The sequence below is a fragment of the Clupea harengus genome, chromosome 15 (genome assembly GCF_900700415.2).
Source record: "Clupea harengus chromosome 15, Ch_v2.0.2, whole genome shotgun sequence".
In the NCBI taxonomy this organism is placed as follows: domain Eukaryota; kingdom Metazoa; phylum Chordata; class Actinopteri; order Clupeiformes; family Clupeidae; genus Clupea; species Clupea harengus.
The window spans coordinates 12469232-12493408 of record NC_045166.1 but is presented as its reverse complement, the minus strand read 5'-3'; the positions used below and the strand labels follow the sequence as shown (position 1 = coordinate 12493408).

Sequence of the window (24177 nt, the reverse complement as noted above, 5' to 3'; positions counted from 1 at the left end):
CTCAGGTCGAGGACCTGGCTGGCCACCACTCCGGGCTGGGTGGACTTCCCTTCGGGCACCTCGTACAGGAAGAGCTTGCAGTCACACACCACGGCATAGGCCCTCTGCCAGCCCTTCTTCACGCCTGTGGGCTTGGGGATCTGGGGAACCCACACACATTTACATTTAATTATCAACCAATGGTCCAGAGCAACACCCCAATAAGGGTGTAGATTTCAATTGAATTATTTGGCAAACATGGTTGTCTTCAGTGCGTTTCAGTATAGATTTATCAGGTTAAGAGTACAGGTAGGGTGTGCGTTTTTTGACTGGTTATAACAGTACCAGTTTCTTCTTTCTTACTAGGAGTGCTCCTTGTGAATCAAACACATGGTACTTGCTTAACCATTTGACCTTGAGTCTATGCACTTCACTCTAACAGTGTAATTTGAGTGCCCTGATATGACCTGGAGGTGTAGTTACAGTTTTTTTAGCACTCAATTTCACTTTGGTACTATATGGCAATGTACCATGGCCAATCAATAGCCCTTCTCCTCATTGACGCACACCGGCGGTGGAGAATGGAAAACCAATACGGAATCGGAATCTGGTGTAAACCTCATTGACCCTGGTGTGTGGCTAGCAGTGGCTTTAGATCAACTTCATTAGTAAGGCCTTCTTCAGTACTTTAGCAGAATCACAAACGAGGGTGCGACAACCTATAACCATTGTGATTCACACTATTTTCCTCAGGGAACCATGGTTACAATGTAAGAGGTGGTTCTATTCCACTACCTTCTGAGGGCACATACTTTTAAAAGACTTTTTAGGTTAAGGTTTTCTTTTAGGTTTTACAAAATATAAAACACTACACACACTGTAACAAATCAATTAAGAGGAAAGACTATTTTAAAAGCAGTGACATTTCCTTCTCGCCTACATCTTTCTTACCCTGACAAAGCCCTTGTAGGCCGTGCCAATGCCCCTCTGCACATCAATGCCCAGCGGCCTCTTGGCCTGCTCCGGGGGAATGGGGCACACCAGCGGTGCGTTATCCTTACAAGACACATGACAGATGAAGGAGCACACTGCGGAAGAGAGAAGGAATATTATATACAACCCACACATTCATTTACAAATATCACAATTTAAGCATCTGTGTTGAGTGTTCAGTGGTGAAAATCAGGAAAAATATATGTTTACAAGTAACTATGGTCCCCTTGTACTTAAATACACTGATAGACATCATCTCACTTTCTGGTGTGTTGGGCTTTGAATTAGGAATTCGGTCTTGACATTAGGTTCCCGTGAACAAGCGCAAACTCCCTTCATTTATCCTGTGCCCCTTTCAGAGTGTGTTTATTGTGAACCTCTGCAGCCTCACACAGACAAGCTGAGGCCAGATGGTCGAACTTGGCACTCACCTTCGCAGGCGTAGCCCTGCCGAATCAGGCCCACCATCAGGGAGGTGCAGTGGGTGCACTGGGTGGGGCTGGAGAAGGTCTTGATGCTCAGCTGGTGAGCTTTAGGCTGAGTAGACACACACACACAGTTGGGTTAGCGCACATGCTAACAGTGTAACAATCTAACCACAAAACAAATACACCACACCCTAACAATACAACATATTACACAACAGTACAACACACAAATGTAATACCTGAGAACAATACTACACATGCTAACAGTACCTCATAAACATTTATCATACGCCTGATACAGAACACATGCTAACAGTACAACACACCAAATGCACAGTACAGGAGTCATTCAAAATGCAAACAGTGATTTTTACATGGTTGTAGAACAAAGACAGAGTGTATGTGCTAAGGGGAGAAGTAAGTGTGTGAAGGGGAGGGGTGTGTGTGTGTGTGTGTGTGTGTGTGTGTGTGTGTGTGTGTGTGTGTGTGTGTGTGTGTGTGTGTGTGTGTGTGTGTGTGCGCGCGCGCGCGCGTGTGTGCGTGTGAGTAAGTGCATGTGCGTGTGTGAGTAAGTGAGTGTGTGTGTGGTGGTGGTGGTGGGCGGCATACCTTTGGTGTGGTCAGCAGTGAGGACTGATAAGCTGTAGATGGTGCAGGGGGGGTGGCGGCCGGAGGCCTGGCAGGCTCCTGAAAGGGGCACGGCTGATTACAGCACAAGTCGAAAAAAAAAAAAACACCAGCCGAAACATAGCCAGTCATCATGACGTCAAACAATTAACTGAAGCAGCTGTGGCTTTGGGTGAGCTTTAACTCACTGGGAGTCATGGCCATTGTGTGAAAACTAGGGCTGTCAATAGATTTAAAAAAAAATTAACTAATTAATCTCACATTTTGAAATTCATTAATCTAGATTAATCGCGATTAAAAGTTTGTTTGTCTGTTTTTTTTTTTTTTACTTCCAATGAAAAATATCTCAATTTCCATACATTGTCAATCAAATGAGCTGTGACTCCCAGGTAATTGTCATTGCTGACTGATGTCCAGTGGTCACCAGTAAGGGTGACGGTGGCAGCTTGCTCGAGGAGCTGAATTTTTCGTGCTCTCTCGCCGTCATAAAAGGAATGTAAGCGAGACACAATGGTACCCCTCGACGGTAAATCGTACGAGTTGTCTCCTGAAGCAATTCGAATCACCTCAGTCAGCCCAACGTCCTTAACTATGTTGATGGTCCGACAGTCACCGGCAACCCAAACTGCTAAATCGTTGGTAACCTTTTCACGGACTGGTCTAGTTATTTTACTAGAGAAGTCGTAGTGTGTGGGTTGGCGACCATCTAACCTGGGACTGCTTTCTGTCGGGTGCTTTGCATTAAGGTGATAACTTAAAGACGAGCTGCTTCTGTGATAGCTAAATTCAATTTGACAAATGCTACATACAACTTTAGTTTTGTCGATTGTTCCGTAATTTTCCCTATTAAACAGAAACTTTCCGCCCAACAATCCCTCAGCTCTCTCGATCTTCAACTACCGCAGTGGTTCTCAAACTTTTTCTGTCATTCCCCACTTTGAACAAGGGGGGCTATTGGTAGGCCAAGCCCCCTACTTACATTGCCCGAGGGGACACAGGTACAAGTCTGGCCTGATGTAATTTCCCAATCCTCTCCCCACCTCTTCTCCGCATCGCTTCCTGTCATAACTTCACAACTATCCAAATAAAGACATAAAAAAAAAAAAAATTTAATTTAAAAAAAAAAAAAAATTTAAGTTGCGTTAATTGCGTTAAAATATTTTATCGCGTTAATCGCGGCCGCATTAATCGCATAGATTAACGCGTTAACGCTGACAGCCCTAGTGAAAACCTGTCTTGCACTCTGGACGAGAGGAGGATGTGATTTGGTTCTAAGCTATGTTCTGCTCTCTCCACTCAAGTGGGATTGTGCAAGCTTTCATTCCTCCCTCGGAAGCTGACCACATTTGGTTCTGACACAGGGACGTTTAAAAATCCCAGCGAGCTCACGCTTACCCAAGCCAAGTGCTTCCTTGGAACCCAAAGAATGTGATGTGGAAACAGCAATGTCCTGGCGGGGGGGGGGGGGTAGGAACAGGAAGTATTGAATGGAAGGGAGGTGGGGGTGGGGGGTATAAACGCGGCAGGAAGGCGACGGCGGACACTCACTTCCTGCTCCGAGGTGACCGACGGGGAGGAGGAGGATGGGACATCCGACTTCTGGGCCGTGGCGTCGACCTCACTGACTGAGCTGGTCTGGAGGGGGAGTTAGGGGAGGATGAGGAGAGTATGAGACCACAGCACAGGAGCAATGAATGATGGAGCACTGGATGAATGTATGTGGGTGTATGGGTGGACCAGCAAGGCTGTTACCAACAACCCTTCAGCTAGCAGTGACTACAAAACATGTCACCAAGGTGTGGTACATCAAGTGTGACTACATACCAGCAGATGGCACTAGATACCAACAAAAAACATACAACACTCCCACAATCACACACACATGTCCAAAGACACACTTTACACGTAAGATGTCAGAGAATGAAACAAGGGTGTGTTGGTATGCTTGAAATAATATGTAACTACTGGCATCAAATCCCACCCCAGTTTAAAACTTTCAGCGTAGAATCCCTCATAAATGTACAAGAGGTCACCAATATATGAACTTACAGGAGCAGAACATCTTTAAACTTTAAGCATATTGCTTCATCATCCAACTCATTATTGAAACCCACCCCAGCAGTGTCACCTAAGCAGCCATCCATCCATCCGGTCTATTGACTCAATCTAGAAGCTCTCTGCTCCATTGGTGCCAATTTTATCAACTTGTTTAATCGTGACTTTTTATGATCTCTTTAACCTGAATCTGAAAGTACTTCTTGATAGGAGCACTGGATTCAATCCTCCTGAGCTGCATGATTTTAATTAATAAATGGTACACATCCCCTGTGACAGAACCTGCTGTTACCTTTCAGCCAGAGTAGAAAAAGATCATGGCAAGATCAGGACACATAAAAAAAATGGATTTGGACTTTAAATCCAAAAGGTTTTTTCATGTCCGAACCATGAAATGTCAAACTGACAACTAATTATCTCTGCTGGGGCACTCTTCGCATTTTCATTGCTGAGTCTCCACGTTCTGGTTTAGCATTCCAGGTCATCAATATTCTGTCTGCTTTTCATAATCCTTTATTCACTGACTGCATGGCTCTCTCTCTAATTAGTCATTCGCCATTAGCGACAAGTACTTTCCGGGCTAATCTCTAAAAGCTAGCATGACTTTGTGCGTCGCTGGTCTAGACGTTTGAGGCGTGACATGATTGACGTTAGCCTTTTTTCGTGGGGGTTAGAAAGACAGAGCTGGCAGTTAATTGTATGCTAATCCTGAAAGCACGAATCTACCGGATGGTACGGGGACACGCTATCGTTTGAGCACCTACCATTAGGGCTGTGGGTATCGGGAGTGGGTGGGGTATATTAAAAACGAGGAGGACAGTCAGCAGACAAAAAGGTTCATGAAGCAAGAGAGGTCCTTCAAGAGTGGAAGAGAACAAGCAAATGCTGAATTATCTTCAAAACAGGGTGCCTAGTCTAGAGCAGCTACTGTAGAAGCAACTAAGGACCTGCTAAAAATCGCCAATTTTGGGCTAAATAAAATCAGACACAGCTGTCTGTTTATTTGGCCTTCCTGCTACATCTGAATGAAAGCCAAGGAAAGTGAGGGCGAGGATTAGCTTTGAGGGAGACTGAGGGGGGAGTCATATGGATAGCCTTTTTGTCTGCTTAGACCAGCCTCTTTCAGGGTTAAAGGGAGAGACAGGGAGGGGGACTCTGAACAGCCAACTTACTTCATCCCAAAATGCTAGCAGAGAGGACGCAGATGAGGACGAGACTGAATCCTTTTTTTGGATGACAGATGGGAGGACAAAAATAAATAAGCATCACACTTTTTCTCTCATTTTTGTTGTTGTTGTTGAACCAGTTCCTCAAACCCCTATTTTTACTTACATAACCCTAAGAGACAAAGAAAAGTCAATCAAAGTGACTAAACTTCCAAGTTTGGACTGATGACATTAGCCTCACATTTCACCAAACATCAGCTCCTTCTCCAGGACGCTTTGTAACCTTTGTAACCTTTTCCCTATAGTTCAGCAAGAAGTGCACACCTTATTAGGTCATGGTCGAGTGCCATGCATTCCCTAGTTGCCGCAAGGCTTCGATTCAATCCTAGGTTATTACCCGTAGATCCCGGCTGTGACTAAGCCTGCTGTATCGTGTTACCAAGAGCTGAAGGTAACCCGAGCCAGATTTATTCCAATGGGGAGGGCAGGAAGCCTCTCATAACTCACATCCAGTCCGACGGCTTTGAAGTCTCTGTGGCAGTGAGGTGACAGAGGGGATCAGTGACCTTGCGGGCTTACCCTCATGCAGTGTGATCCTTCTGAGACATTGAGCTTGCATTTTGTGAGTGGGCACTCTCTTTGTTAAAGGCACTGACTGTACATGGATCAGTGACATTGCGGACTTAGCCTCACGCAGTTTGATCCACCCGAGACACATCGAGGATTCATTCTTGCCGTGGCCGCTTTGTGTACGGTACTGACTGTACTGGGATCAGTAACTTGGCTTACGCTCAAACAGTTTGAGCCCTCTGTGATAATGAGTGTGCATTCTTTGTAAACGGCACTGACTATAAGGCTTACAATAGCCATATAAGACTGCTAATGACCTTATAATATAGAGAGGTTAGGTCCTATGACTTTAGGCTATCCCTCTTATGTCTGTCAAAACATTAGCGAAGATGCCAGCCTTTGGCATAGCTGCTCTGTGTGAACGATGGATCCCCATGTTAAAAGAAGTTGGTTAGCTCTGAATGAACGGGAGAAAGACGCAAAGGAGGAGAGAGGCACGCTCACCCTGAAGGTCAGGTCGTGGGCCAGGGGAGAAGTGTTGAAGTACTCAAAGATGGAATCCTGGAAGTCGGGCAGCTTTAAGCCTAAAAACGAAAAAGAAGACATATGGCAAAGGTTAGATTATATAGATTGCGTGGTGTGTCAGGGGTAGAGTACTTCTATGTAGAGCTAGCTAGCTAGCTATCTAGCTAATGTATTTCTTCTGGCTATTGGGGGAAAGAGTAGATATTCAATATCCAACAGGTGAAAAGAACCAGATAGTTACAATGACAGGTAATGTCATTCTTCCAGTTGTTGGGGGCCAGATGAATAGCCATTCAAACTCCAAGTCAGCCCGGTATGCTGTCACCTTTGTCGGAGCGTGAACGGCTCTCCTCTAGGTCTTTCCTCAGGTTATCCATCTCCTCCTCCATGTCCTTGTTCATGGACTCCATCTCCTTCTGTTTGCTGAGATGAGACAAAAGGTTCAAAGGTCACCAGAGGTTCTCTCATGGCATTAAAACACAGAAATGTAAAGCAGAACAAGCATTTTACCATTACCATTATTATATTCTTTGATTTAGCACATACTTCTATCCAAAGTGACAATGTAGTGTAGAATACAGTCTAGATATACATTTTTCATCAGTATATGTGTTCCCTGAGCACTGGACCCATGACTTTGGTGTTTTTAGCACACTTGGTCTACCAGGGGCATCTTTCTATGTATGTATATATATTTAAAAAAATAAATTCCTGACCCCTCCAGGGAGATGTTGGATGCCTTGACTTTACGGAGCTCCTCCTGGACCAGCTGCTTGGCACGGATCTCTGCGTCCAGTGCTGACTGCAACTCCAGCCGGGCCGACATGTCCAGCTTCTGGCTTCGCCGCACCTTCCACAAGGGGTCCTGTGCCGACAAGTGGTCAGGGGTCAGGCTGATTGATATAAAGCATCTCTGCAGAAAGACTACCATGGAGGACAACTGCTTCATGGAGGACAACTGAAACGTATTAGTTGAAGGTAGAATCTACTATTTGGCATCTGCTCTTGACAACTGTGGTCAGGAGTGGGTGACAATTAGCATCCTAATAATGATATCAGCAAAAACAACTATAGATGGAGGCTATACTATTCCTTTTTTACCCGAAGACCCTGATCAGTAATCTGTCTCTGATAAGCCAGAGTACATCTGTCAGCAATGAACCCTTTACTGCTGGAGGTGCAATGGATCACACGCCTGCGTGTGTACACTACGTATCTCAAAAGGACTGAATCGGCCCCAGGTTATAGAACTTTATAGGTTACATTGTACATAGTAGTGATGTGCGGGGTCGGCCCATAACCCGTGGGTCAGTCGGGTTCCAGTAAGCTTACCAGAAAATATTGCGGGTTAGTGTGGGTCGGGTCAAAATAAAGTTACAAATAACCTACAGCTTTGTGCCAAATTGCATGCAATAGGCTAGGCTATGCATTCAGCTATGTGTGGCATTTCCTCCTTCTCTTCTCCTCTGTGTGTGTGTGTGTCTCTCTTTCTCCCTCTCTCTCATACACGCATCCCAGTGGGTGCAGGACCAGTTTCAGTAATGCATGTTTTGGAGAACATTAACAACACTGGGTTAGTCCATGAGGATTAAAAACTGCTCTTATTTAAGCGATCATTGGTGCGCTTTTTTCTTTAGTTTATAAGAGTGTCTATCCTTTTTCAAATGTGCACCGAATAAAGAAACATTTGTCGTACTCCATGATATGGATGCAATCACATTCGTTGCGGGTCGGGTTAGGTTTGAGTGGTTGATTGATATTTTTGCAGATCATACGGTGCAGTTTGGCTCTCATAACAGGATGCGGGTATTAAAAAAATCCCGACCCACTCATCACTAGTACATAGATCAAGTTTACAGTGGTACATCTTATCCAAGGCACGGACAATAGCTTGCAACTATACAATAACAAGTACCCTGACAAAACCTTAGCATACGCCGAGTTTGTGTTCAGCATCGTTTAGTAGATGTGAGGAAGATTCAATTAGCTGAGTGGACGGATGGAGTAAGACAGTAAAAAAAGAGAGAGACAGGTGATTGATGTTTAGAATGAGAAAGGGCAAAACAGAGAGTGTGTGAGTGGGAGTGACATTACGCATGCAGGCCGTTCCAGATAGCATGACATCACATCCCCGTGGCCAGGAAATGATAAAGCAGTGGTTTCAGCTTTCCTGACAGATTTACTCAGTCTCGGATTACAGGAAGGGACACAGTTCATATGGTGCTGGTCCTCTCCCATACTGATGATACAGGGCTAAGGCAACACAGCTAATGAATCATGGCCAGGCGTGGCATTTAACAAGCAAGATGTGATCTAGCAGGATAACAGGCATGAGTAAAACCAGGAGAAACTCCCAATTCCTGAATATGGATTTTACAAAAGTGTCCTTCTAGGGTTATACATGGTGTAGTTATCTGGATAACTTTAGAACTTTATAATCCTGCGTTCACTGAGAACTGCTGCAGTGTCCTTACCCGACACGGACCCAGAAACAGTCGTGCAAAAGTGTCAAAATTTGTGTCTGCTCAACAAGCGCCTCATGGTTGGCAATGGGGCAAACTGGGGCATTCCTGATTCAGATGTTCATAAATCTTTGCCACCTTCCAAGACACTTAGTCGCCACACAGAATTCTTATTGCGATCACAAAGTGACGTGTGTCCGTTAACACTTCATGAGTCACACAGCACTAGTACCAAATCAATATGGCAATGATCAGGAAAAGTGGGCAAAGATGAATGACAAGCTGATGAGCCAATCACTATGAAAACCCCTTCAGATGTCCCACCCACGGTGCAAAAGCCCTTCCCTCTGATTGGAAGAGGTCATGTGACAGCACTCACCCGCTTGGCGCCCCTGAGAGCGACCAAGGGCTTCTGGATAGGGCTGGGAGCGCTGCTTCCAGAGCCAGGCTGAGGCAGCAATGGAGAGAGCAGCACTTCACACACACATATATCACACACACACACCACCTTACGAGGAAGTAGGTTACACCCGATTGTTGCCCTTCAAATACTTCAACCAAAGACCTTCATGTTGGTAGAACCCAGAGTTTTTTCATGCCACACACCTTACAAGGAAGCAGATTACACACTACCGTTGTTGATCTTTATCAGAAAATTCACTGGTATAAAACACTTTAACCAGAAGTCCTCATGCAGGTAAAATCCTATGTTATACATTCCAAACACCTTATAAAGAGGAAGTACGTTGTAGATTACTGTTGCCCTACACCTTAATAGTCATTAGTTTAGAAAACTTCAACCAATAATCTCAGTACAATCCTGTGTTAGACATATCAAGCACCTTATCAGGAAATGGGTTATAGATTACCGCAGCCCTAAAACATATAAGTAACCTTTCAAGTGAATATTTTCCTATACTATACACTAATACTATACACAGGAGCTCTATCTCCATTGCCTGTGTAGCTCCTTATACTGGCTGGCCTGATCACATCTCCAGCCTTAGCCCCATTACACGGGCAGGATATCAAATCAAAAGTGACCTCCTTCCTCACCTACGCCGGCATCATGTCACTCCTCCTCAATCAACTTTCATTAGGTCTGCTATTTTAGGAGAAGCAGGCGGAACGTACTTAACGGGTTCTTAATTATATCAGTGGTCGCGGCCGTTAGTGTGCTATGGCTCAGAGGACTAGCAGCAGACGACAGAATTAGGCAGGGCCCTCTCTTGGGGTGTGTGTGGGGAAGGTGGATGTGTATATATGGTGTATGTGTGCGTGTATGCATGCGTGTGTGTGTATGTATGAATGCATGCATGTGTATATGTGTCGGTGGCCTGCCTGCGTGTGTGTGTGTGTGTGTGTGTGTGTGTGTGTGTGTGTGACAGAGGAGGGAGGACGTTGGGGGCACTGTCTGCACACATAAGCAGGATAGGAGTCGGCCTTTACAAACAAACATCAGCACAAGGTCAGCAGTTACATCAGTAGTGCTGAGACGACAGTAGGTGGGAGAGAACCCTCCCTCTGCAAAATCTGGGCAATCTGTTTGAAGATGCAATCCTTGTTTTTTTTTTTTATTTCATTTGGGAAAGAAAACAAAGACACGGATGTGGCGCTGGCAATGTTGGTGATTCAACTCTAAAAATCACTCTTGTGGTACTAACCACCCTGCTTACTAGAGAAGATAGAAGCCTGAAATGACAAAAAACGACCACAAACCACAGACTGAAGGTAAAGGCATCCTCTGAGGTAGAGAGTGGGGTGTTTTGAGGTGTGTGTGTGTGTGTGTGTGTGTGTGTGTGTGTGTGTGTGTGTGTGTGTGTGGAGGTAGGGGGTCTCACCAGAGGTCGGGGTCCAAGGCTCGAGGTACGGAGAGACTCCAGCTCCTCAGTCATCTTGGAGGCCAGGGCTTGCAGATAGCCACGAGCGTCCTTCTCATCACTCACCCTGTGGGCAAACAGGTAAACACACACACACACACACAATGAGCCTTTTGTGTTTCAGCTGAAATTTCAATGACCACAGCCTAGTTCACAAGATCGGAGGGACCGATCAAGTACCCTGCAGTGACGGGTTATTCCTGAGTGTGTGGAATGTGTTTGGAAGCGGCCAGCTCAGCAATAAAAAAAGGGAGCGAGAGCGATACGCAGGGGCCGGGGTGCGGTGCGGAGCACTGGGCAGCTACTTCCTGGCTCAGACATATGGTATTCAGCATTAAATGTGCCATAGGCAATATAGTGGGTGGGGGCACACAGAGGCCCAGCTCAGAGTGAAAGCCATGCTGCTGCCAAGAGTGCATGGAGCCATAGCTGGGCTGTGGCAGAGACAAAGTGCCATTACAAATGGATCACATTGTACCACCAGTCTTCACATCCTGCTTTGTAATGTTACTGGTTTTAGCAAATATATACACATACGGACTTTCTCATTGTTCTTTGGGGACACCAGGATTTGTGTCTCAACTGTAGGCAAGGGGGTGAGAAAGGTGTGTCTGCCACTTAGACAGTGAATATACAAGTGTGTGTGTGTGTGTGTGTGTGTGTGTGTGTGTGGGCGTTTTGGTAATACCTATGTTTAAGTATGTATGGCCATGTGTGCGCATGCCTGATTGTGGCCACGTGTGTATGTGTGTGTGTATGTGGGTGCATGTGTGTGCAATAGAGAGTGGTGTGTGTGTCTGTGTGATCTTGTTCTCTTACCACTGGATGATCTCAGCGATCTGGGCTTCCCAGTGGGCCACACTCTCCTTCTTGGAGGCCAGGTCCTGCAGTTCATCCTCCAGCTGCCGGTTCTGGGCCGTCAGCTTGTCCACAAACGTGCACAGCTGCAGGGGAGAAGACACACACCACATAAAGACACACATATGCACAAGCAGAAGGAAACACACACACAGAACATACATTGCCAGAAAAAGGGCGCCGCACTGATCCACACATCAATAACAGATGCTCATAAACACAGACACACACACATACAAAAATAAACACAAAAAAAACAAGGTCACACAAACAAAAATAACAGAGAGAGAGAGAGGGAGGGAATGGGTAGAACAGGTCAGGCCCAGCGTGCCTGTGGTTCCTCTACACAAACCCAGTAGCAGTGGCTGTGGTTCCTCTACACAAACCCAGTAGCAGTGGCTGTGGTTCCTCTACACAAACCCATTAGCAGTGGCGGTGGCGGGAGCAGCAGCAGCCCACCCTGGGAGCCGGCGCTCTGGGGACTCACTCACCCGGTCGTTCTCGGACGTCAGCTTGCGGTTGTCGTCGGTCAGCAGGTTGCGCTCGCGCTCGCTCTTGTCCTTCAGGGCGCCCAGCGTCTCGTCCATCTCCGTTTGCCTGCAGAGGAGAGAGAGAGCGTGAGAGGACGGGGGGCAGTGCTGGGGCTCATGTAGGCCACACTTGCACACAAAACACTGCAGGAACTGTACACTTCCTGCCTGAATCAAAATACAAATATTTACAAAATCTCCCAGAGTGAGCATAATATACACATAAGCATGTTAAGGTCTCCATTGCTTTCCTGACATTCATTACAGACTCACAGGTGTCTACTGTGTTTGATCATTTGCTTCTTCGAGGTTCTGCTGTCAAGTGCATCAAGCCTGAAACATAACATATGTGTGCACACTTTTGTGTGTGTGTGTGTGTGTACCTCTCGCGTTTGGCCTTCTCCAGCTTGTCCTTGAGCATGAGCAGTTCCTTGTGCAGGGAGAGCTGCTGGCCCTCGGAGTCGTGCAGCTCCTTGCGCAGGTTCTTCAGCTCGCTGGTGTGCGAGGCCTCGCGGCGCACCAGCTCCTCCTCGTAGAACAGCACCTTCTTGTCCAGCTCCGACTTCAGCTTGGACATCTCCTGCTGGGCGTCCGCACTCAGGCCCGACATGCGCCCCACGCCCTGCTTCACCTGGAGGGGAACACATCCGTCAGTGCAGCCGAGTAGACAAACTGATGACAATCATTTTTTTATGAAAAAGTAGCAGCCTGTGAACTCAACTGAACGCGTGTTAATTAGTCACACATTCAAACCCACATACAGGCTAGATTCCCCAACCTGCATGCGGCTCCAGCAGAGTAACAGGGGGTGTCAATAACAACAACAACAACTACTACCACTACTGTTAATACTACTATTCTTCTTATAGTGCCTTTAAAGACAGTAGTAATAATCAAATATGTCTTTACAAAAAGGGAGTGAGTGAGAAAAAATTGAGAGTAGAGGTGGAAGAAGGGGAAGAGGCCGTGTGGAGCCGTGGGGGTTTCGGGGGCATTAGGGGCATTAGGGGGCAGTTTGGGGGCTTAAGAGGGTTGGGGGGACGGTGGAGTTCTCTGGGCCAGCTGTTCCCCCTGTGCCATGCCAACAGCAACAACACATATCAGAACAGGCAAGCACAGAGGCTAAAAATACACACAGGATATCCCCCTGGAGTCTGGAGTCACCGTGTGAGTGTGTGTGTGTATTTGGGAGGTGAATGTGGGTGTGTAAAGTTGATGTGTGTGTGAAGTATATACGTGTATGTGTGTGTGTGTGTGTGTGTGCTGGGGAGTGGATATGTGTGTGAGAGAGCAGGAGGAAGGGAGGACAGAAGGGAGGGCAGACTGAGAGAACAAGTAGCCAAAGCTGATGACAAGGGGACGGAGGTGAGAAGTGGTGAAGAAACAACGGAAGAAAAGAAAAAACAAAACCCTGGGGCCATACTTTATATTACACAGGTCTTGTTTTAACTACACTCCAACTACACCACTAAGTCCAGTGTAACACATTGAGCAACTAAAAGAAACAACACACTGACACTTATATCTATGTTGAGAGAGGTGAGGTTTTTTCAGTATATAGAGTTATGTTTAGAGTTAGAGATAGGGTTAAGTTCTATGTCCAGAGGTCATGTTACACACTTATAATTAGTATTTATCTGTATTTCTCATTGTATGTTAAAGGAATAGTTATAATGTAACAAGCGCTATATATAAAGAGATGACATCATTGGTCATAATGACAGACGATGAACAGAGCACTAATAATTACAGTGTTCCAAGAATAATTACACTGTGTGTTATGATATAATTATGATGTAATAGGCCTATGTATTATCCTGGTCATTATGATAGAGGGATCGAAAGAGATGAGGAGAAGATGAGGAGCCAGATGATGACCGGAGTAGGGACCGGGGAGCAGGGGGGGGGGGGGGGGGGGGGGGAGTCCACAGAGTGTGACCTCTGACCTTTAGGCTCTCCAGCTCACTCTCCAGCTGTTTGGAGTAGACCTCGCTGTGCTCCCGGAGCTTGCGCTCCTTAGAGGCGTCCGCCTTGGCATCCTCCAGCTGACCCTCCAGCTAATGGGAGATGGCACAGAGATTAGCGCACACAATTACCGTCACACACACACACACTCCCCCACACACATACACACACAAACGCAGGCACATAGGCATGCAATTGCAGTCACACTCTTGCGCACTGAAACACACACGCAGGCACGCTAGGAGGCTGAACTCACATAAGCCTATGTTCACACTCACACACACAAGCTGTTTCACACCATGGGCACATGTGTCTATCCACTACATAGAGAGAGACACACACACACACACACACACACACACACACACACACACACACACACACACACACACACACACACACACAAATAAATAAATAAAAACATATGTTTTCTCATAATCAACATTATATGCATGCACGCACACATTTACTCTGACATGTGCTGGTCCACATCCTGTCTCAGTGGCACATGCCCCAGTGGAAACCTGACACGTCCGAGGGCCTCTGGTGGGTATTGTTCCCATCAAGCCCACAGAGCACTTAAAAGGGGCTATCATCATTGAGTCATCCAAGCGTACCTTACTGCAGACTAAACACTGAGCACACACCCAGCAACCCCCTCCCCCCCCACCCCAACCCACATCTAAACCCATAGCCCCCCCCCCCCCTAACACACACACACACACACTCCACCCTCTTAATACATGGGATTACCTGCGTTCTGTCAAACATAAATACAGAGACACTACACATCCCCAACCATATGCATCTACAGGGCCGCCTGTTATCCATGAAGTGTTGAAATTGAGCGGCTAAAGAGAGCTCCAGAAGGCCAGGCTTCTCTGCCCAACTAAAGGCCCGGGGCGCTGGTGCGTTCAGCCCAGCCACCAGTCCTGCCGTGGGGGTCAGGGCTGCCCATCTGTCCCCTGTTAGCTCCGGGGCTCCAGAGAAGGCCGGGAGGGGGGTGGTGAGTAGGAAGGGGAGGGGACGGGGGTGGGGCCGTCTCCAGGGAACGCATTCCTACTGTCGCCCGTGGAGGCCCATTCAAGCTGTGGCGCTAGCGCTGAGCAAGGCAGGCTGACTCTGACTCTGCCTCCGTGTGTGTGTGTGTGTGTGTGTGTGTGTGTGTGTGTGTGTGTGTGTGTGTGTGTGTGTGTGTGTGTGTGTGTGTGTGTGTGTGTGTGTGTGTGTGTGTGTGTGTGTGGACACGCGTGGCCATGATGTGCAGCGGCATTGTGGATAATCAGCGTGGCAGTGATGATGCCAACACGTGCCAGGGGAGGGTGTGCTATGGCAACAGCAGTCTCAACAAAGGATTGTCCCGCTTCGCTCTCTAACAAACACAGGCACGCCCACTCACACCAAAGGACAGGCTAAGTCAGGTAGCCTCCATAATGAACCATCCTGCCCCACCCCCAGCCATCTTTTGAGAGCCGTCAACCACATCAGCCAGCCTGCTAATCACACACACACACACACACACAAAGTGTCTACTCTTACCTCTTTGCAAGCATTGTCTCACATCTGTTGGCTTAACTTTCACAACACCACAAACACACACCCGAGGCCTCCTCCTTTCTTCCTTGTGGGTATCGTTACGTACTGTGTGTGTCATTGTGAAAATTGAGGGGCCTGACACTAACACACACACTCACTGGGAGTCATCTGCTTGTGAGCATTGTCAGTCATGTCAGGTTTAATTCTCACCACACACACACACACACACACACACACACACACACACACACACACACACACACACACACACACACACAGTATCCCCCTCCTACCTCCTTGCGGGCCTTGTCGGTCTTGCGGATGTCCTGTCGCATGGCGTCGAGCTTCTGCATGACCACATCCATCTCCTCCTCCTTGTCGCGGAGCTGCCGTGAGAGCCGCTGCTTGTGCGAGCGCAGCTCGGCCATGCGCTCGTTCAGCTCGGAGAACTCCTGCATCGCCAGCTTGCGCTGCTGGTGAGCGTCCTTCAGCTCCTTCGTCTGAGACTTCAGGCGCTCCAGAGACTCCACCAGTTGCTGGGAGGGGAAAAAAAAGAGGAGATACAGAGTGAGAGAGACAGTGAGAGAGAGGGGCAGAGAGATGGAAGGAAGGAGAGGAGAAAGAGGGTTGGGTGGGAGAAAGAGGATAAAAGGTTAGTGTGTGTGTGTGTGTGTGTGCGCATATAAGCAGAAGAAGACAGGTAGAGAGAAAGAGAGGAATGGCTGAAGAGATACAGTATGCATATAGCCTACAAGTCAATCAGTGAGTGAGTGAGTCAGAAAGAAAAAGATAGTTTTGTCAGAAGTAAAGAACCAGAGAAGGAGGTCATAGCTACAGCAGAGAGAGAGAGAAAGAAAATGAAAAATGAATAAAAGGATGGAAGGAGAGCAAGGGGAAGAGACAGAGGCTGCGAGACGTGCTAGAGACTTCTGGAGAGACACACAAGACTAATGAGACCGTCATGGCTGAAAGGTATCGGAGGAATTAAATGAGAAGACAAGAAGTTATCCACACATCAGTATATCATTCCGTCAACTCAGCCTACTCATTCCCTGAAATCTGTTTCATCAGTCCTGAGACTCTAAACCAACCAACCAACCAACCAACCAACCAACCAACCAACCAACAAACAAACCAACAAATATACTGTACTATCCAAACAGAGAGAGAGTGAGTGACTATCTAGCACAGCCTTGCAGTCAACATTCCTCTTCTGAACAAACCCGTGATGCTAAACAAACAAAATCACTCTAACCCTAGATGTATCCTAACAGAGAGAGAGTGGCCATCTCTAGTGCAGCCATGCCATCAACATTCCTCTAATGGACAGCTATGTGGGTCCACTGGCAGGGACAGAATGCCAGGATGAATCTAATTACCTAAAAATGCAGTCGAGGGGACAACTGAGGGGTCCAGCCCTGGTCTGAGTAACAGAATGATGACCTTAATCAGGAGAAAGGGGCCTAGTGTTTATAAACTCCACATAATCAAGTACAACCTAAGGATATTAGGTTAAGGGGGGGGGGGGGAGAGGATGGGTTGGAGGGGTTACTCAAGCCAAATCACTGTGCTTATGTGTGTGTGTGAGAGTGTGTGAGAGAGAGTGAGAATGTGTGTGTGTGTGTGAGTGACAGACAGAGAGAATGTGTGTGTGTGTGTGTGTGTGTGTGTGTGTGTGTGTGTTCGAGTTCGACAGCTGCACAGCGGTCACCAAGCCATTTGCGTCAAACAGTGCACCTAATGGCCACTCCATTCACATAATGCCCAGTAATGGCTACTCAGCAGGCACCCAAGACTCAGAGTGACATGGCAATTGATGACCTGAGCAGCCACCTCAAAAACAGATTTACTATCTGTCCTATGTCCAGAGCTTGTATCTTTACTTAAACAGATGCTCTCTCCGTGGCCACCAACAGGCACTACATCTAGAGCTTGTTTGCTGTCTGACTGCTCAGAATAACAAGCGTCTCACTGACAGACTTGGGGCTACTGTTATGTTTGGTTATATTTGGATGGCCAATGCCCAAGGATTAATATGACCATTACTCATTAAATGTAGGTCTTCTTTGTGATCATGTTTTCCTTGGCAGAAAACGAACAAAGCCACCTCAATACCAAAACATTTCTTTGAATCATAGACCTCAAGGTTATCCATTTCCACGGTCATCAAAGGTCACTGAATCACCAAGCTGCCAGACAAACGGAAGCTTTTCTGGGACACGAGCGCCGGCGTCCGTGGCGTACCTTATGGATCTCCTCCTTCTCCTGCCTGAGGGCTTTGACCTGCTTGTCCAGGGCCTTCAGCTTGGTGGAGGAGCTCTCGTAATCCTGTCGCAGGGTCACTGCCTCCTCCAGCTGGTGCTCCAGCCTATCAGAGTCTGAAGAAACCAAGGACAGTCAAGAGTGTTAATACCATTGCCTGCTTGAAGAAGCCTGCCGTTTCTTCTCAAGGACATGCGGGTAGTGGTCCACAAAACTATCCTTTTTAACACATATCGTTTCTGTTCTGATTTTTTACTTTTCTGATAGCGGTTTGTCCATTTAACAACATAATATAATAATATAATATGACTGGTTATCATAATTCAAATAGTATAATATGACTGGTTATCATAATTCAAATAGTATAATATGACTGGTTATCATAATTCAACTAGTCAAAAAGCCTGAAACTTTGCATGTGTTATCTTGAGGCACACAGGCCTTTAGAATCGGTCCTTCACATGAAAGGTACTTTGTTTTCATCCATATCTGATTTGCTTTTCTGAGCGGGAAACTATTTCATGCCAAAGTCAAAATGCTTCAGTCAAAATAGGGACTAATTATAGGAGAAACTGGCCTTCAGACACGGTCCTTCACATGAAAGGGCACTGTGACTAGAAATTTCATTATTCTATTTAATTATTTTAAGTTAATCATAAATCGCATCTGTGGAGTCTGCTGACGTTCACTGACCGCTATAGTTCACTGACTCAGTGTCTTTAATAGAACCTAGAACTGTTTTGCCACCTCACCGGCTAGTTTTTTCTTCAGGCGGTCTATCTCCTCGTTAAGTTTCTTTATTTCCTTGTCCCGGCCCAAGGTGCTTGTTCCGCGTCCTGATGTCTGGGCTGATTCTGAGAGAGCAGAAAGAACCAGGAAGTTAGTCAGAATATCAAACGTAAGGTGAAGCGAGCCCTCTAGCATGTGCCAATAGTTACTGAGGTCCTACTGCTGAGTGAGCGTGTGTGTGTGTGTGTGTGCGTGTATGTGTGCGAATATGTGTGTGCGTGCGTGTGTGCGTGTATGCGTGCGAGTGTGTGTGTATGCGTGCGAGTGTGTGTGTATGCGTGCAAGTGTGTGTGTATGCGTGCAAGTGTGTGTGAGCGTGCAAGTGTGTGTGAGCGTGCAAGTGTGTGTGAGCGTGCGTGCGTGTTTGTGTGCATGCGTGCGTGTGCGTGTGTGTATGTGTATGCGTGCGTGTCTGTAACTCCATACCCTGCAGCTTGCGGTTGAGCTCCTGGTTTTCCTTCTCCAGGCAGCGGATCCTCCTCTCGAACGCCTCCACCTGCATGCCTCCGTCCTCCTCTCCCTCTGCAGAGCCCGATCCCGAGCCCAAGCCGCTCAGCCCCGACAGACACACAGACCCACAGTCGGAGAAGCAACTCTCGGTGGTGTAGGTGAAGCCCACGAAGGGCAGGTGCTGCCCAGTGAAGCCGGTGTGGGACATTGGGGGAGCGATGTCCTGTAAGAGAGACACAGAGCTTTAACACAGCTTACAGTCTCCAGAAGGCAAATACCACTAAATCACTCTCAATTGGAAGATTAAGGCACAAGCAATGATATGGTAAGCGGTAGTGGGATATGGTTGACAGCAAAGGTGTACATAAACGAATGTATAAATGCACAGTTTTATAACGAGTGCTGTAAATCCTTTTTCAGGGAGTTTTTTTTATCACCTTTAAGCTCTTGTTATGGATTCCTATGTATCTTCCTATGCTGAAGATGCTGACTGACTATCCCAGAGCTTAGGCTGCAAAACAAGCATGACCGGACAGAACTTACCGGGTTCTTCAGGACATCGTCGTCCACGTCGAAGTTGGAGGTGTCAGAGGGCGAGCTGACGTCGGGGATGTAGGGCGCCTCAGTGTTGCGGATGTGCTCCCAGTCGATGCCGGAGAAGAACGGGTGCTGCCGGAACTCCTCGATGCCGTTCTGGCCCAGACGGCGCTGCCTGCCGCATATAAGCTGCTGGATCAGGTCCTTGGCGTCCTCGGACACGTCCGTGATGTGAGCCGGAAACTGGAAACGCTCCTAGAGACCAGAGAAAGAGAGACACAGAAGGATCCAGAAGGGTGAGAAGGGTGACTGGGGTGTGTCAGAAGTTTAATTTAAAAGGACAGGGATTTTTAGCAGCTTTCATCAGGCATGTTAAATGATTTCCATGTCCATATGATTTTCCAGAACCAACTGAAATAAGGTCCAGCTTGTATGAATCACGGCACAGACAGAACGACCCAGACGAGTGAGACAGACATGGGGTGTGAAAGAAATCCTATTTTTGTCCAAGATCTGAAGGAGATGGAGACATCAGTGGCTTTTCTCTACCATGGCTTTACATTAAATGATTCCCATGTGCTATTCCTCCTCGGCTGAACCAAACTCCATCTTGGATTAATCAGACTGGATTCAGTCGGAGACAGTCAGCAATATTTTTTTCATCTCAACAGATCTGATTTTCTCTGGTTTTGTAACCATTTTCAACAAAAATAATTAAACTGTGTTTTCCTACTGCTGAGGCCTGGGTGGTCAACACACAGGCCTGTGACCAATATAACAAGACCTCCATTTAAGTCACGATCAATATCTGAAAAAGGATTTTTGAAAATCTGGCAGCATCACAAGCCCCTAGACACTGTTGATAGCCTTGAGATATATAACCCCTTTCTCGTGAACGTCGAAATGTGCTGCATGATAAGGGGGGCTGTCTAAAGAGAAGTGGTGTGTGTCTGTGTGCGCGTATGTGTGTAATCAATTTGTCGTGCAGCGGTGAACCCCCCCGCCACACACACACAAACACCCCTTCTGACCTCAACGTTCCAGAGGACGCCACAAGGCCGCCCTTTGATGTGTTGGCGGCGCTCCACACGGCTCATGCAAATTCCATACAAATCCCTGACAACCCCCCCCACACACACACACACAGATATGCACAAGCACATGCACACACACACAGACACATAGAGACCACTCACCCTCCTCTTCCACACACAGAGGAGAGGAGAGGAGGTGTTGATGCTTCTGAGAACAGGGCCAGGGCAACTGTGCTTCACAGTTCAGGTCAAAAGGGAAAAGTCTTCTCCAGTTGTTATGCAGCGCTCGCAACGTTTCTGAATCCCTGATAGTCCTTTGGGCAGGCATTTTGGTTGCCCGAAATGCATTAGACTAGGCCACATATAGCGATAAAATAAAATGATTTAACAAATGATAAATATCATTAGGCATCTCTTCCACTTTGTGGTGTTCTGCTCTTCGTCTTCTGTTCTTTTTGGTCGAGTAGAGCTGAATTATTGCCATTTATCAAATCCCTGCTCGTTATCTCCCTTTCACAGCTCCCTTTTGCTGGCTTTGGCATTATCATTTTATTTCATGTAGGGGATCATTTCTGATAGCCCGTCAGACAAGGTGTTGCTATATTTTGGTAGCCCAACAGGAAAAGTTGCCTTGTTCTGTGTGAACGTGTCGTGAATAAGGCTCAGTATCTTCCCTTGATGCAAATAAATGCATATGCATGAATGTCAACAGCAACATCCAAATGAGCCTGGTTTGGCAAGGGACACACACACACAGAGAGAGAGAGAGGGAGAGAGAGAAACACAGAGAGAGAAACAGAGAGAGAGAAAAGAAAGAAAGAAAGGAGATCCAGAGACACATCCAAGAGTTGAGGAGAGGGGTAAATAACACCACCAGACAGCACCACTCTCACCTCATGGTTCATGATCTTGCCGTAGGTCTCCACCAGGGACTCTGCGTAGAACGGCGTTTCTCCGTAGAGCATCTCGTACATGCAGACGCCCAGAGACCACCAGTCACACTCTGGCCCGTATTTCCCCATCCCGTCCTCCATCGCCTGCAGGATCTCCGGGGAGATGTAGTCTGGTGTTCCTACGGCAACCGACGACTGGACCTGGGAGGCGGGGGGTAGAAAGGGGGGACAGATTGTGGCGTTAAGCGTAGAAAGTTCTAGACAGCAGCTCAGTTCTCACACAATTTTGATACATAGACGTCAACCTTACAGCTCGCCAAAACAGACTGGGATATTCTTCTGATTCACTCCTCTCCTCCCTTCCCCTCTCCTGTTAAAAGGGAGTTTCCTTCCCACTGTCACCTTAGTGGTTGCTTTAGGGGGTTCAGGCTCTGTCAAGCGCCTTAAGAAAACTGTTCAATTGTTATAGCCGCTATATGAATACAATTGAATTGAACTGAACTGAACTGAACTGAACGTTTATTGATGAAGGTTCTAGACATCAGTCCAATCCTGCAGCTTCGGACCAGAGTTGGCCCGCATGCAGTGGTTCTGACCCATGGACGGAACCTCAGGTTAAAAAACGGAACTTTTACAGCTCACCAAAACAAATTGTGGCATTTACCGGAGAAAACCTCTAGAAAGCAGCCTAATCCTCTGACAGTTTTGGCCCAGGTCTGGCCCAAATGCAGTGGTTCTGATGGCTCACCAATAGTGATTGCTTACAGATGGCGGGAGCTGTACTCGAGCCAAGACACACCCATAAGCGTATAAATCCAGAGGATGTGGCATGTGGCACAGCGCTAATGAGAGAACACACTTTCATTTTTGTTTTACCCCCTTCCGAAATTGAACATTTCTGAGCCGAGTAAGACAAGACCTCTGGGGAATTCTAAACACACTAACGGGAAAGGAAAACACTCCATCAAAGCTTCAAAGAAATATAGCACAAAGACTCTCTCATATTATCTTTTTTAACCTGAGGTTATTAATTCCTCCATTGCTAAAGAGAGAGACTCGAACTGAATGAAGAAATGCCCCAGAGCTCAGGCAATAAAATTAGCATGAAAGAACAGAGCATTAACCCAGACCCATAAATTAGCCTGAATGCAACTTGCCCCTGAGCTAGAGCTTGGTCACATTTAGACTCCCAGCGCTGAGAGCAGGGATGGGTTCAATGAGAACAGCTGATTACAGAGCATTCACAGCGCTACGGTTTTGTACAGGATCTAAACCTGACCGTCTGAACGTTCTAAAAATCATTCACGCGCTGTACATCATTTTAATCGCCACAGTTCTGTACACAGTTTAAATAGAATCTCTGTACTGTTCTACACACAATCTAAACAGAATTTCGTTAGGATTCTATATATGGGCTATTCAGAACCTCTACATGGTTCTATACACGACATACAAAGAAAATTTATATAGTTCTGTATACTGTCTAAATGACAACTCGCAACACAGAAATGGTTCCTGTAGTAGTAGTGTAGTTTTTACTGATCAAATACTAATTTACGGACTACCTGAGTAAATACATACTGATAGAGCACACAGTTCGACCCCCAAATCCCCTGCAATGGCTTGTGGTCTGTTGGGGTTGCATATAACTACAGAGTTTACAGTAATATTACAGGACTGCTAGTATGCCTAGACCATTTGTGTCTCAATCACTGCCTGCCTGCCTGCCTGCCTGCCTGCCTGCCTGCCTGCCTGCCTGCCTGCCCGCCCGCCCGTGTGAAGGCCCTGTCAGGGACAGGTTACTGGGGAACAACGGAATAGCAGTCAGCTGAGATGAGCTGACCGTACCGCTCTTCAACATTACTTCATGTCTTAATGGTGGTTTTGTGTGTGTGTGTGTGTGAATGTGTGTCTGATTGAGTACAAGTGTGAGAATGAGTGTTGAGAGTGTGTGTGTTCATTGTGTGCTGCTTGGCCAGTTGGCCCGTCATGTCCCATTCCACTGCCTAGCATTGCTTGAAGACTTGTCACCAGCCCAAGGACTATGTCACAGTCACGCTACTGAGCGGGGCAGTGCCGAGCAGAACGGGCCAGCAAGCACACACTGACAAACTACTGTGCCTGCCCCCCCCCCCCCACACACACACACACACACACACAGAGACCCTCCCTGTTGTACTGCACAGCAAATGTTTGACAGGAGCCTCTTAAACATTAGGCGTGACAAACTCAAGTGAGATATTGGACAGAGGCTACTCATATTTAGAAAGATATTAAGGGAGCCACATCACTGTGTTGGGATGAAATGGCAAACCAGTGACTCACGGGCAATCTTAGTCAGTGACCACTCAAATAAATAGAGCAGTCTGATAAACATGACCTAATCCCCGCCTGGGACTGCGGATCTGACTAAACCCTGGCTGATGGGGGAGGGGGAAATAAGGGAAAAAAGTGGACCAGTGATCTCTGTGTGAACATGATTGCTGCAGGCATTAACTCTTCTCGATTTTGTTGAAATCATTTCAAATAACCGTTTTATGTTTCTATAGCTTATAATATATCATTTAGTGTGATCTCTGGGACAGACTGGCTTCCAGAACACATAGTACCTCTGTGTGTGTGTGTGTGTGTGTGTGTG

At 46.9% G+C, this 24177-nt stretch overlaps 1 protein-coding gene across 4 annotated transcripts in view; it reads right to left on the bottom strand.

Annotated features, from left to right (window-relative positions):
• The window catches only part of cdc42bpb (CDC42 binding protein kinase beta (DMPK-like)), a 67751-nt gene that overhangs the window by 10518 nt on the left and 33056 nt on the right, over window positions 1-24177 (bottom strand). For 2 of the 4 annotated variants that reach the window (XM_031581996.2, XM_031581997.2), the window contains exons 7-26: window positions 21540-21740; window positions 19619-19867; window positions 19052-19298; window positions 18589-18690; window positions 17819-17952; window positions 15868-16110; window positions 14020-14130; window positions 12457-12704; window positions 12035-12140; window positions 11505-11629; window positions 10647-10752; window positions 7060-7208; window positions 6669-6766; window positions 6323-6402; window positions 5255-5305; window positions 3576-3662; window positions 2010-2087; window positions 1404-1509; window positions 931-1067; window positions 1-140 (exon numbers count right to left, since the gene is read on the bottom strand). In XM_031581996.2, coding sequence (XP_031437856.1) covers window positions 1-140; window positions 931-1067; window positions 1404-1509; window positions 2010-2087; window positions 3576-3662; window positions 5255-5305; window positions 6323-6402; window positions 6669-6766; window positions 7060-7208; window positions 10647-10752; window positions 11505-11629; window positions 12035-12140; window positions 12457-12704; window positions 14020-14130; window positions 15868-16110; window positions 17819-17952; window positions 18589-18690; window positions 19052-19298; window positions 19619-19867; window positions 21540-21740 — 2798 coding nt within the window. The remainder of the gene's footprint in view (window positions 141-930; window positions 1068-1403; window positions 1510-2009; window positions 2088-3575; window positions 3663-5254; window positions 5306-6322; window positions 6403-6668; window positions 6767-7059; window positions 7209-10646; window positions 10753-11504; window positions 11630-12034; window positions 12141-12456; window positions 12705-14019; window positions 14131-15867; window positions 16111-17818; window positions 17953-18588; window positions 18691-19051; window positions 19299-19618; window positions 19868-21539; window positions 21741-24177) is intronic. The other 2 variants (XM_031581998.2, XM_012824761.3) reach the window with 1 other exon arrangement.